This window comes from Trichoplusia ni, chromosome 4, assembly GCF_003590095.1.
Source record: "Trichoplusia ni isolate ovarian cell line Hi5 chromosome 4, tn1, whole genome shotgun sequence".
In the NCBI taxonomy this organism is placed as follows: Eukaryota; Metazoa; Arthropoda; class Insecta; order Lepidoptera; family Noctuidae; genus Trichoplusia; species Trichoplusia ni.
The window spans coordinates 17,307,848-17,323,357 of record NC_039481.1 but is presented as its reverse complement, the minus strand read 5'-3'; the positions used below and the strand labels follow the sequence as shown (position 1 = coordinate 17,323,357).

Genomic DNA, 15,510 nt, shown 5'->3' with positions numbered 1-15,510 from the left:
ACATAACGTTTGTTTTGTTTTGTAGTAGTAAGAATTTCAAAGATTGCTGACACGAATATTTCCAAATCCCATTTTCCCGCCACTAATTTTCTCATCAAATGAAGCTAAGATTTTTTTGATTATGTAATCAATGTTCTATTTCAGTGCGGCTTCATTTGAGTCCCCATTTGAGTTTGTTTGCAGACATTCGGTTATTCTTCTCGACATTCATATAATCCAGAATTATCATTCTCCTGATAAATTATACAAAATGACGCGTACAAAAGTACTGACAAGTTATATCGAACCAAGCAACAAACCCTACAAAACGATGGTGCCTACAGACCCCCATCGTTTCCCCATACGTCATTACCATGGAGCGTGGCGTGCGGCGACACAGTTTGTGTTCCCGGGGTTAAATCCATTCCACTCACTATATTATTGACGTATGTCTAACGGAATGTCTGCAATATTACAGAAAATAAATGACTACTGTTTGATAGGATTTATGAAATTGTCTTGCGATGTCGAATTTGGGGGTTAGGTAAAATGAATGCGAAAAGGAGCATATTAGGAAATGTATATTGAGTTATGGATCTACAGGGACTAAGGACTACATTAAATAAATGTCTTTGATTGATAATCTTACAGTTTCAATGCTATATTCGTTGGGGTTCTTCCACGGGTACGTGATGAGATCATACGGATCATAAAAAATCATTTCGGATCTAAAAGTCGACGACGAATTTGAGTTTCCTTAGCACTTTATTTTAATTTGTTTCAATCAATCTTTTCAACTTTGCGGTCCAGTGCTGGACAAAGGCTGAATTATTTTTGTTTATTGGTTATAAATAATATAAGGCTTTTAAACGGCAATGAAGCGGCATCAAATAGTTATAGCAGATAAATGTAGGTAAAGCCGTTCTCTTTATGAGTTCCTAGACCTTCCATTTATATTTGCCCTATATTTAGCCCAATAACGCTAAAAGTAGGCTTTATTAAAGGTTTTCTGCGAAGGTCCCTAGTTAGTCGTAAAGATAGGTGGAAACTGTGGGTGTCGCTTAAACGAGCTCGGCAAACACGGGCTTGGTGGATGCCCGTGACGTGGGGTTGCCAGGAAATGTTACAAAAAAATCCACTTCTTTTTCTAATTATTAAAGTGATGATGAAAGTTTTTAGGACTTTATAGAGGTAGGGTGGAAATTAGTTGGCGGCAAACGGAAATATGTTATTTATAGAAGTATTGGTAAAACTGTTGGTTTAGGACTTTTAAGCAACATCAATGTGAAAAGCAACAGAATTGAAGTAAATACTAATCAATCGTTACGACAAAGCCTTCATTAATTCATACCCCTAAAACCTCTTAGGGCAAAGTAAAATTATTTACTACATATACTCATCACTACTTGACTATTTAAACATTTCATTTCATATCGATTTTGTTTCCCATATTTAAGGGTGTCCCCTAAAATGGCAGCCCCATGGGGTGGTGATCACATAGCTATATCTGTTGACTTTCCCCCAAGCCCACCAGCATGGCGTGCCCTTGGCTTTGGACGGGAAGGCCCCATATACCACCATAAATGTATACCATCATATACATATTACAGAAAATACAAAAGCGTGGGCTAAAGAGGAGGCGGTATACAGAAGACGTAAAATAATTATGATGAAAATGACACAGACTTGAATTTTTGTATTTCTGTACCAGACTGATAAAGGAAATGTTAACTACGTTTAAGGCTAGCCTTTCTGGTTAAAGGACATTTAGAAAAGCAAATAGCGACATCATTAAAGTGCATATAAGGCCCTCAAATGTTTGGAGGTGTGTCAGTCACGTGATAAAACGAAATAGAATGTCAATTCTATATCATTAGTATTTTTTTGTCTAGCCCACTGTGTACCAGTGCTGGGCAAAATCCTTCCGCGATTCTCTGTCCTGGGCAACATGAAACCAGCCCTCACGGTTAGCTTTAAGATCGCCTCGTCACCGCTTCCTAGGCCTCCAAGTATTTACAAAAAAAAAATACATTTCTTTAACAATTACAGATCTGAAGATTTTTTTGGATACTTTTCTGTTGTTTCATGTTCCATGGGCGAAGAAGCGATTTTAATGAAATTTGGTACAGAGATAGAGTTGACCTTGAGAAAGAACATAGGATAGTTTTTATCCCGGACTTTTGAAGAGTTCTCTTGGAATCGCGATATAACTGACATCGACGCGGGCGAAGCCGCGGGTGAAAAGCTAGTTACCTATATATTTATTTTAATTGCAAACTATTACAATTCATTCTACATGGATAATATAAGGCAAAAGGGGTTACATTAATCAAAGGTGGTTATTTTCACCTGATCGGCAAACAGGTTAAGGTCGCATACCAATTAACGAGGTGAGCTCTTTATGACGCTTAATGTGAGGTGACAGGTTATCATCACCCCTCACCTTGGGTGGGTGGGCAGAATAATGATCATATAAGTAGATTCAGGTCATTATGGGATGAATTGGTACTGGTATAATGGTTTTATTATTATATTACACCTACGTGATAGTATTTTGCATTAAAACTTTTTGGTGTTAATTCACAATAATAAAAAGAAATGATTACTTTGTTTAAACAAGATAAAATATGAAACGTACCACAGCGTGATTTTTTTTTTTACTAAAACAATACGGAAACTATAATTTATTCTTAAAAAGTTACACTTATCATATTACCAAAATTCAATTCGAGAAATATTTTAAGCACCGAAAGAGATTATAATATTTCTTAACATAAATATGAACTAAAAATTAAGTTTCAATAACGATAAAATACTAGTTGCGCTTTCATATATTAAGGATTAGTAACAAAAGCGCAACAATTTCAGAGGTCTATCGCCACACGAAGCTACATAATATAAAATCATGTGCCTTTCAGTCCGTTGCGAGCAGTCACAGCAGTCAGTACCGCCCTGACCGCCAAACAGCTCAGTCACACGCCCAACCAATGCCGCCGACTTATCGTACGCGCGTCAAATTAAAATTCAATTATTAAACATTTCCGAATTCAATTAACAAATGGGATAAATTCAATTTATTTGTGATTGTAAGGAGTGATCTCTAATATTCAAATATTTGACTTTTTTATTATTATTGTTGTGAACAATTAAGTGTCGATAAACGATTTATTTTTGTGTGATATTAGTTTTAGAACTTACTAGTGTAAGTGGGTAGTTTTAATTATGGAGGAACACGGAGGTGAGTTTACCTTTTTTTGGTAGTTTTTAATAAGTTACTCTGAATTGTATTGACTCGTAGACAAAGTTCGGAATCAGTTGCGTTGTTTTTATTGACGTGTAAAATATTCTGAGGGAGAGAGAAAGAAAAAAAATTAATAATTAAAAACTCTGAATTGCTATTTCTTTTAAATAAAAATATTCTCCCAAAATTGAAACCACTTAGAAGCCAAATAAAATGTAAATATTAAATTTAGTTTTGTTGCTAACCAAGTTATGTACATACATAGATTTCGTTTAAACGTTAGAATTAAATGATTTAGTCAAATGAAAATAAATTATTTACACACAGAGCACTAGAAATGATTGTATCGACAATGTTGGATAAGATTCCGTCTGTCCCGATGACGTCACTGATTAGTTAATTGATTAAGGAGTCCAGGACACTCCCTGGCAATCTTTTAGCGACAACCTTCACACAGCTGTGGAACTCCGGTTATTTCGGTTGCTTAATTGGATATAATGTTGTTATTTTTGTGACTGTGTCATAGTTGTATATTTTTTTGTGTAAGTTCATTTTGTTGGAAAGCAGAAAACCAATTCTTTTTAGTATTCAATTTGAAATATTCACGTGATTTGACGTCTTTTTAACAAACGTTTAATTAGATTTTTTTGTGTCTTGAATTAAAAATGTCTTTGTTAAAAATCCGCTGTTAGGCAGAATCATACAAAACTATCCAGCTGACAAAGTTTTGTATGGGAGGACAAAACTAAATACATTATAATATATGAATTAATGGCTTAAATGGGGATCAATAAATTAATCTAAATATCATATACCTACTAATTGAAACCCCTAGTATCCCTATCACTCTTATACTCAGTTTACGTCAAGTTACGAATATCGCGAGCAATAAATTACAAATTGACAATTAACAATAATATACTGTATTCTTTTGTTTGTTTATCATGTCGCTGTATTTTTCCTGTTGGGGTGGGCAGAGCTCCAAGTATCGGTATTTGGCACTATACGAGACGCTGTTAGATTGGCCATTGTTTAGTGTATTATGTAATCTATATTATTAAACTTGTTAACGCGAAAGTGTTTGTTTGCTGCTTTTAGGGGTAAGCTACTGAATCGACTTTGATAAAACTTTGTAAAGAGTTAGGTAGTAATTCCAATAAAGGTGGGCATTTATTTTGCTGCAATCATCAAACTGCACTTATATATAATTTTATTTTTTTATAGATATATCATTTAATTTTATTATTATGTTTAGCGATAATTAAAGACGGTTACAAACATTCACAACGATCTATATTTTTAGGGGTCAATACACATCTATTCAATCTAATAACTAACTTCTGCCTTCGGAATTAAGAATTTACTGAACATAATTGTCATAAAACCTTCGTGAGTACATAGGTACTCGTAGCTACGGCCATTAAGCTACGAACTTTCGTAGCACTTGTTGCGCGCTCTCGCTTACCCGTTTTGGGGGTTCATTTAATAAAAGTAGACTAACAAAAACATACCTACAATTATATATTTTTTAAATTTATCGGTGATAATTTCAGACCTGCTTAATTAATCTTTTTCTTAACTCATACGGTCATATTTCAAGACAAATGTTCCGAGTAGACCTCCAACTCGCTCTCTATGTACTGTCCATGTAAAGTATTAGGGTATATATTAAAAGTAAATAATACACAGGCAAATTCGTGCACTAAAACTAGTGTTACCAATAACTGCAGGAAGCAACACGTCTCTTTCACGATAAGACTTAATGAATGGCCATAAAAGAATAAGGGCAAATATTTTTATATTTATATTGTTTTAATTATTATAAATTACTTCGATGGCACATCATTGCTTGTTACTGCGATAATATGAATATTCGAAATGTATTAAGAAATAACAGTTAAAAAGGTATTTATGTAATTATCTTAAAAGTTTCATATTGTGCTGTCATTAAGTTCCAAGTTTCTAAGTAATTAATTTCATCTAATACTACGAAAATAAATGATAGCTTTACAAATACTACAAAAAAATATTATTACATAATAGGCATAATTTAAGCATAAGTAGTGAGGAAAACCCATGTTTAATCTATTAATAAGCCGACATATTTCTCATTGATTCGATAAGGTGATAATGAAAAATCATGGCGTGCAAAACTATTTGTCCAACGCCTAGTAATTTTCTAAACAGTCGTTACATTTTCTATTCTAATATATGGACTGGTATACTACTTCGCAATTTGTGGATACTTTTTCAAAATGTTTGTTACCTCAAAGCTTCGGACTGCATGGACCAATTTTGTTGATTCCTATTTCATTTGACTTGTAATAGCTGTCATTTGTTCCCATAAAAATCGATCCCATTTGTCATAGTACTTTTTATCTGAAGAAGGTTCTACGATTATGTCCTTTGAAAATATTTTTGATTACGCCATAGGTCGCAATAAAAGAGATTTGTAATTCGTCATTCTATAACTTGTAAATATGATAAAATGTTATTCCTAGAAGCTACTTACATATTTATCATAAGTTCAGTCATCGCTCCCTTTCGTTCGGACAAAAAAGTCAATTAATAGTTCAAATTGATTAGGTAACCTTGTATTGACGTATTTTTGTATATCTGCTCTTATTTTTTATTGCGAAATGCAGGTGTGTAAGAGAGAGACACCGCTTTACGAAGTGTAGTGCGTCTCTCTTCCACCGAGGCAAGTTTTCATGTACTAGTTATGATAGATGATATATATCATGATGATATGTCTCAATGATCGTAATAATTGAGACATTGAGTCATTTTCTGTAATGCGCTCAAGAGGCAGACAATATTTTTCTTTAAGTACGATAACAACGTATAGATTTTGGTTCCGTAACCGAAAAAATATCCAATCACTATTACTGAGGCTCCGCTGTCTATCCGTCCGTCAGTCACCAGGCTGTATCTCATGAACCGCAATAGCTACATATTTGAAATATTCAAAGATCAAGGTTAAACATTCATATATTTGTTAATTTGAGTCAAATAAATGTAAGAGGGGAAACCCACTAATTTATTTGTCACGTAACCAAATTGCTTTTCGCTTTTTCTTTTCGTTCACGTGAACGGTTGTTTTTCTACACATTAAAAGTAAAATTTTCACATTTCGCCTACACAAACATGGAACTTATGTTTTGTGTCCAACTCAGGAGCTATTGTTCTACAACATATTATGATATATAATACTTTAGGTCCAAAGTGTATGTTTATTGGCACACGGCAAGGTATTCTTAGGAGATTGTTTATTTGTTTATCATACCTATGTACTGCGGCCTGAAGTGTGTACTGTTTAGGGACTTGATTTAATACTTGTGTAGCAGATATGCAGGTTGAGATAATACATTATTTAGAACGAACTAGGTATAACTACGGTTTTCAGTTATAACAACAATCTATTATTGGTCTAGGATAGTGCTTGTACAGTTAATTTCAAGATTCAAATTAACATTAATTAACAAATGAAAACTAACGTTGACAGCTGTCTTTATTCTGCAACACTACAACTACAACACTGACATCTTTCTCAAAAATACAACTCCTCTGTTACCTTCATAAAAGTATATGATGATGATGATGATGATGAAAGTATATAGTTAGTCTGCCACATATAAAAACATTTTATAATATACACATCAAAGATATACGAAACTCAACAAAACAGTCGCCAGCTCAAATAAATACGAGTGAACTTGTCTTGTTATAAAAATAGAAGGAAAACTGTCATGGCCGCCAGTTGGGCGAAACAACGGACTCTTTATTGGACTGTTAGATATTAATTGATTGTTTTCATGCTGTTAAGGAAATTACTCTAAAAATAGACTGAGCTACGAGGTTTCTTATTCCTAGATAATTATGTAAATAGATCATTGTGTGTTAGTTGTTTTAAGGACAAATTCGTTATCAGAGAAATGTTTAGATATATTTAAATTAATTGGACGATGTTGAAAACTATTTTAGTCTAGATATACGAAAAAATTAAGTGCTATTTTCTGACATTCCTTAACTCATTTAGACCTATGTCTAGTGTGGATTTGATGATGAAACTAATATGAAATAGGTCTTAATTCATATTTCATTTATTTATAGTACCTCATTAAATGGTACCTCAGATTCGTTAACCTATCTTCTTCATAATCCTTAAACGTATTATTTATATAGATATCAATATAAAACGCTAGTATATAAGCAAAAATGCGGGAAGCCCTACAAACTCTGACCTTAGCGGTGTCCTTCTAAAGGTCAGGTGCGTTTACCTATCAGCATATATACCCTATAGCTACTATGAATCTAGTAAGGTAGTACTAGTCATGAGATACTCAAGTAAATATAGACTACTAGCAGATGGCTCATCTTATTTTACACAAAATTGTACAAGTCTGGTAATGGACCTGTGTCCCAATGTATGCCTTTAAAAATGACCGGGTCTCTTCCCATGAAGAGATAGCATGCTGTTTGTCAAATAGCTAGGACATTAATTATCTGATAGTAGACCGATTCACACGTGTAAAGTCTTTCACAATGATGATCTTTAATTCAGGCTACCTATGTATTATCCATATATGTATGTATTCTAATATTTATCTATAATATTATGACTATGTGTAAGCTATTCGGTCTGTCGCCTTGGCGACCTAGCTATCGGCATGATACGTTTCCACGGTTTAACTCAATCATTTTGATAGCATTTAGTATGGTGATAGCTTAAACCACAAGAAAGGCAATGAGCTACTCTTTACAACTAATCTTAGATCCAGTTAGAGAAATCCAGGCAGCAACGATCTTATGTTACATACAACAATGAGAGAATAGGAATTTGTTCAAAACAAAACTAAAATCTATGTAACAGCGGAAATTTTAATTGTTTGTGGGGTTCGGTAACGTTTCCTAAAATACACTGTCAGCTGGTTAACGTCTAGTAGGTGTCAGCAGTGCTTTGTCTAAAACATAGTCTTTATGGCGGTTGCGTAAGGTTGAGTTTTGTACGGCAATATTAATTGTTAATGTTATAGGTGGTTTGTAGATGGATGTAAGCCATAAGTAACTTTGAACCTCACCTTCAAAGATATTGAAAAAAGTATTAAAAATAGTTCTTTTTTTGTCTTTTATCATACATCACCTAAAAATATATGCACCTACCACAAGTGAGAGATTGAAAACAGTTCTTCTTGTGCCTGTGTGGCTTGCACAGTATGTACACTATACCTGTAGTTGGTAGCATGAACAAACCCCATAACGTTGGTTTGTGGTAGAGAAGTCTGCGTTCATTCTTTATCAACATGCGTAAGAATGAACAGCATATAAAACATCGTTAGACTTAACTAACACTGAACTTTTATGGGACTTTAACAAATGTTTTAGAACTAAACTCGGCAAAAATGGACCAGCCGTTTTTGAGTTATTACAAGACAAATGAATTCATGACGTGACAACTTTAGTTTGCAACGTTACTCACGTGATGTAGACTCCATCTCTTATGATGTTCTAGTGAAATGCTCCACCATAGAAACTTTGGAGATATAAGGAGAAGTTCCCTGTTTATGGTATCATGAGGCGGCTCGCGGCGGTATCGCACTACGAAAGACTGGAAACTAATAGAAAACAATTGGGCATCTTTATTGATCGCGTGAGCGAAGTCGTTTACCATGTTATACTAGTTTGATCAGTTTATACGTCATGCTATTTAAGTGCATCTGACGTTACACTCCATATTCTTCGTCTTCTTTTTCTCTATAGCCATTCGTCAGATTTTAGTGGCTTCTGATACAGGCAGACTAACAGCGGTGCCTTAGTAATAGGGTTCCATTTTTACCCTTTAGGTACAGAACCTGAAACTGTGCTTTCGATCCCAGGTTAAGCTACTTTTAAAGCGGTGGATCTATGGATTGGTAACCATGTATGTCAATAACGAGTTCCTCTGTCTTCGGAAGGCACTCCGTCGTTTATTGCCGGCAATGCCGTTTTTGGGGTACCTAAATCAATTTCTCACTGACATGAACTAATACTCACGTAGATAAACCCCGATAATTCAAGTTAGTAGTTTAACTGCGCAGTTCAGTACGATGGTATTACCCTTTGTTCACAATACTTTATCAGATTATAGTGTAGTCTAGGTACTATGTCACAGATACCACGGAGGGTGTTATCCTATGACGTCACGACGAGCAATGACTTGCCTTATTGATGTGGACATCGGACAGGATTCGGACAGGCTTCCATACGAAATTCTTACTCTAAAGACATTAAGAATGCCACCGAACTTCAGGCAGTCAAACTTACGCGTTGCGTGTGTAAATTACGATAACCTGGAAATTCGCGTTTTTTTCTGAACATCTTTACTTTTTGTTACTTAAAGTGAAAAAAAAGGAGTGTTTCTTACTTCGTTTTTAAATAATTTGGGCTTGATACAATAAATTGCTTTATAAACCTTACAAATGATTATATTGTAATATCGAAAATTGACGTTTGATTTGCAATTTCAAATATTCGAAAAGTAGACCCCAGAAATCCTCAAACGAATTCGTTACATAAACATCTTTTATCAAAGCAAATCATGTATTCCTTTCATTAAATTGTAACAAATACCCAGTAACACAATCTATTATTTAAGTCATTAAACTTTCAATAATCTGAAAGTGACCCAAACAATTAACATTTAGTGTAAACAAATTATATTGTTTACATAACGACGGCTTTAGATAAATAAAGTTTAACTACCGATTGACATAACACAAGGTCACTTATGTACTTATTATCCATACTTATGTTAGTGAGACAGTTTTAGTAGCAGGATGTCTCACAGTCTGCCATGGAAAAAGCAACGGAAAACAATAAAGCTACAATCAGATGGATAGGCAAAGTTAAATTTACTTTTATAATATACTAGCTTTTCGCCCGCGTTTCCAAGAGAACTCTTCAAAAGTCCGGGATAAAAACTATCCTATGTCAACTCAAGGTCAACTCTATCTCTGTAACAAATTTCATTAAAATCAGTTCAGTGGTTTAGACGTGAAAGCGTAACAGACAGACAGACAGACAGAGTTATTTTCACATTTAGAATATTAGTAAGGATGCCGAGATTCGGAGGAAGTGGCACCGGTGAAAGAATGTGATGTTCAAATAATTTCTACTTTTTTACTTTAAACATGTTTTATCATAATCATTATCTATGTTCCCATTTTTAAAACCTTCTGTCTCCATTACGCCACTTGCTATTTCTGACACCAGAGAGCTTAAGGACTTCAGCAACTCAAGAGCTTCTCCAATCAGGAGCCTTTAAAATTCTTGTGACCCGTTATTATAGCCCTGTCAAAACTTGTGCCCTGGCCTGATAGAAAAAGTCCAAGTGCAAATTTCATCATTATCACCTATATCTAGATCCAAGCTCCACTATCTATTAATAAAGTATTTATTCGGGCGAGAACATAATACTCGAACTGCCTATCAGCGTCTGGGTTCCAGGTGATGGAGGCGATTAGATAAATCTCTTCATTGTAGAGGACGTCAGCAGGTTATGAGAATCTGGATACAATCGGTGGAGTGAGCACTTGAACTTGTTATTACCAGTTTAATAGCTGATGTTGGAGGAGGTTTTATCAGGTTTCGTATTGTGGTGACTTGCTGAAAATTTGTATTTAATATTTTTTGATAGTTAGTGGTATTGTATAACCGAGACGCAACTATGTGCTGTGGTATGCTTGTTCCTTTCTATATTGGTGATTGCCTTACTTTGAAGTCTTAGATCAAAGATTAAAATGCCGTTCACTGTACCACTCTTTTTGGTTTTCCATCTTAAAATGAACGTCAATGAAGAACTAAAGACTATCCAACATCTGTTGTCTTAACTATTTTGATTATCTTTATTTGATCTTAGATCTCTTTGGCTTGTTAGTTTTGGATTGGAAACTCAATCGCTGGATAGGACATCAGGATTTCATTGTTTTTAATACATGTACATACATATATTTCGTGTTCATTTTATTATTATTCATCATTTTAAACTGTACTACTATTATAAACATGGTAATAACACAGAGAACTTGAATTCTTTAACAAGCAAGTCAGTTATATAAAAAATAGTTAAACTTGACAACATGAAATACACTTTATTAATTACTCTATCGAGTAATTAGTGTTACATAAGTTTGGTTAATTTATGCATTCTTTTCTATTCTGATTGATCTGAAGCGGAATATTTTTCTAATTGTTTCTTAGTTAATAACATTCCGAGAAATCTATTGTCTAGGTCATGACGAATGTTACCTACGTGACTATTAGTGCTTTGATGATGTAGATAATCTTTTTGTATGTTGTACTTGATTTGTGATGATCTGATGGACACAAATGTAACAATTTGAGAAGGTCTACACATGAGTATAATAAAGGGATTGTTAGGTAAGAGAATGCGTTATTAGACCAAGCCTGATGGCAGTGTTTCTTGAAAAAATAACCTATCACACTTACAACAGACGAAATTCTAGGTACCATTTTAGTTTTTCTGAAGTAAGTAATTCCTTTGTGTTCAGAGTTTCCTTAAGTAAAACCTCCTTGAAAACTACATTGGAGTTGAATATTCGACTCTTGAAGATCTTAATAAAAAAAACAATTGTGCAATAGCAGAATCACTACTCTCAATTGCAAATATTACACAATTCGAAATAAATATTACAATGTTGCACTGAAAGCCATTATCAATTCACTTGAAATAATATTCAATCATCATATAAATGATCATCGACTCCTATTCAATCAATCAAACAAACTGACACAAAATCATTGTCACCCATTAAAATCCGGTAACCACCAGTTTAAGCTAGTTTAAACTGGATACGACTGGATTTAACTGGTTCGAACTGGTTTTTTTCGATTGTTTTGAGTGTTGAGCTGCATCTTTGTGGTTTTTGTTGAGCAGTGAGAAGATAGATGACAATTAACGTTGATTGCTGTTGACTGGTGTGTGCAAGGATTAATTTAAGATGAAGGGGTGCCGCCGGATCAACAGACGGTTACAGTTCTCGGTGAAGATGATTCTGATTAACTTGTTTGTCACAGTCGTTCGTAGATTGCATCACTCTCATGCTATTTGGGAAAATAAAGATTTTCGTTTTGCGGTACTGTTTCGAAAGATCAGGTTAGCTGGTCTACGAAAACTTCTATACGTAGCACTTCCGTTTTTCTTCTAAGAAAAGTTGTCCTAGCGAGGCACCTAGCGAGGAATACCCTAATGAGAATATGCCCAAAAACTTACATAAGTTTTTTATCAAAGTAGAGTTATTCCAAGTATTTACTTCTTACGATGAAAGAACAATATATTTTTATAAGGTTCTGTGCATAACCTGATAAGTTAGTAACTTGGAAGTCTCATGTAACATTTTATAGTACCATAGGTCATGACATTTCCACCCCCGCTGAGATGAGTATGACTCATGAGGTTAAGGGGGAGGGGGGGGTGTATGATCTCACACCCATTGTCCTACAAAATGTATGGACTGTAGGACGTATCCATTACAAAGATGCCCTTTATTCATGTATTTACACAATGGTGTTTTCAATACCTTTTAGGTCCATCAAGGGGGAATATAGGGCTTTCTTAGTGTCTTGACGTTATCGTTAATGGATTAAGACATTCGTTATTGTTGTTTTGGCAGAAAAGTTGACATGTGACGTTATTTTATTATATCATAGATTTACTTGTAACACTGGGCACTGACAATGATTTTACTGTAATGGAAAATTGTTTTATGTTCTGTGCCTTGTGCCTTGCTGTGCTACGCATGGATTTTGATGATTGCGGATTCGATCCTGACGCATGCAATTAAAAATGTGACTTTTTTTATAGTTACATGTTCTTTCTTATCTCATTACGTTGTGACAAAGGGAGAAGGAAAACTGTTTTTATTTTTAAATAAATGATTTAAAAATCTGTTTTCTTCTTGTTCGTCTGCCTTGGAATATAAAAATCGTCAATGCATCATCATCATCGGCCTTTTCCCTTTTCCCAACTATGTTGAGGTCGGCTACCAATTAAAATATATGTTCTTTTATGACTTGTACACTTCTCGACTAAGTTTCTCCATGAGAAATTTTATAAAAATCGATGTTGCAGTTTCTCGCCAGTTTAGGTCATAAAATATGAAGTGCAATAAAGATTACACAAACGTAAATGGTATGAAGGAAATAATTAAAAAATAATTAATAATATTTATGGTTTCATGCTGGTATTGTGATGGTTAAGTAATCGTTATACTGACATTGAATATTTTCCTGAAAATTACCATTTCTCTTTGTTGGAGTATATTATGATCGTTATGGAGGTCAAGTTGCACGTATATTGTTCAGGTACCAAGATACAGTTATCAGGACTCGAGTCGAAAATTAAAGGGAATTTTGAGAAAGAGGCAAGTACACAAATATGATATTTGTTTGTACGAAAAGTCCACCACACCAAAGAGTTGGAAGTAATATAAAAAAGAAGGTTCCTTTGGCCAGCTGCAAGACAGCACATAACTGAGTTTGACTGGTTGATGTCGCCACGCCAAGGCTAATGCGCGCGACGCGTCGCAGATTCGATCCTCGCGTAGTGTAAACGTTTGTGTGGTCTACAAATGCTTATCCTGAGACTTTGCAAGTTCCAAAGTCTTTGTGTTTGTAACTTGAAAGTTTGTAAAATAACCTCCGCAACACATGCATTAAAATAGTTAACGATTTTCAAAAGATGAAAAGAAGTCAAATATACAAGTCACTCCACATATAGGATAAAGAATAGTCAGCTATATTTTTCTACAAGTTCAGTGACCTCGTGTAATGCTATCGCGACCTAGACAGTGCTGTCATTGACAGAGCTCTTGGTCTAAAATATCGGCGCTCGTGTCGCGGTGAGTGTAGACTGTAGGGACAGTTATATATTTAGCAGAAGGTCGCGCTAGATAGCTGCTTCTAGAATGTGCTGTGTGTTATAATGTGCTCTGTAAAGATCATGTTTGTTTTTTTGGGAATAAACTATTGTAATTAAGATTTTTAGTTTTATAGTTTCGAATAGTTGATAGTATATAAAATCACTCGGAATTTTGCTTAAAATGTTAGATGTTTCAGAGAAATGGTTTTTCTTGGGATTTCTCATCAGGACGTTTGTCACGACATTGTTATATCTGAGGGCACGGCAGTGCCCCTGCCAAGTCTCGAGCAAAACGGGCACGGCCGTACCATCTTTTCTCGAAGCGATTCGCGGCTGTTTCGCCCCCCCTGTATCTTCGACGTGGACAAAGCTAGGAGTTTAGCTTTTCGGGGAATAATAGTAGGCATTAGAACAAGCTTAAGTTCGAAATTACATGCCAATTGAATTAATGGTTTAGGAGTTACGGTCGATCAAAGTTACACCATTTTGTCACTCACTGACTCACTGACAGATCATCAAAAATCTAAGGTACTTCTAGCAGACTTAGAAACTTCAAATTTTGCACCAAGATAGGTCCTTAGCCACATATAAAGGAAAAATTATAAAAACATTAAAAAATAATATGCCATAGAAAACAATTTTATATATGCGGTTTGGCAAGAACATTATGTATGGATTTTGACTGCATTGTTAACTTTGTTCGTTGTTTAAGTACCTATTCAATTGGATGAATACATACATAGAATAGAAAAGAATAATATAAATGTAATACACAGACTATCATTAATACAAATTAATACATAAAATTCATAATTCATTAAATTAATAAAGCTAAAACTCCATTGTATTGCGATAAATATTGTATGCGCGCTCGATAGATGGCGTTGTACGTGTCTGAATCGCGCTATGGTTTCGTTACAAAGCGCAGTCTAAGTAGTACTTCAGAATAATTCGATAATTTTCATTTGATAGCGCCACCTGTCTATGAAAAACCATTTCGAAACTAAAAAATATTGTAGTGATAATTGATATTCGGAGAACTTTACGTGTTATTTAGTTTAGTTTAGCTATAGTTTGTAAGTTAGTAGATATATATATGCATATATATATATAAGTTTAAGCTTGTTTACATTAGAAGTAACGAAGTCTCAGAGAAGAAACAAAAGAGATAGAGAATGGGTTCTAAGCAAAGCAGTAGCTGAAGTCCTAGAAATTATGACACCTAAAAAAAAAGAAAGAAATACACTTACAAAAAATAAATGAGATCCCACCAAAAACATTAAATGTAAAAAAATGCCAAGTCTCTCGATGCAGTCTTTCCATCGTAAAAAGTTTTGAGATCTCATAGAAGCCAAGTCCTATTCAAAATATT

General features: G+C 34.4%; 1 protein-coding gene across 2 annotated transcripts in view; it reads left to right on the top strand.

Annotated features, from left to right (window-relative positions):
* Window positions 1-3,083: 3,083 nt before the first annotated feature.
* The window catches only part of LOC113493360 (synaptic vesicle glycoprotein 2C-like), a 41,508-nt gene continuing 29,081 nt past the window's right edge, over window positions 3,084-15,510 (top strand). Inside the window, exon 1 of one of the 2 annotated variants that reach the window (XM_026871303.1) lies at window positions 3,084-3,217. In XM_026871303.1, the coding sequence (XP_026727104.1) occupies window positions 3,202-3,217 (16 nt within the window). In that variant the 5' untranslated portion in view covers window positions 3,084-3,201. The other variant, XM_026871304.1, reaches the window with a different exon arrangement.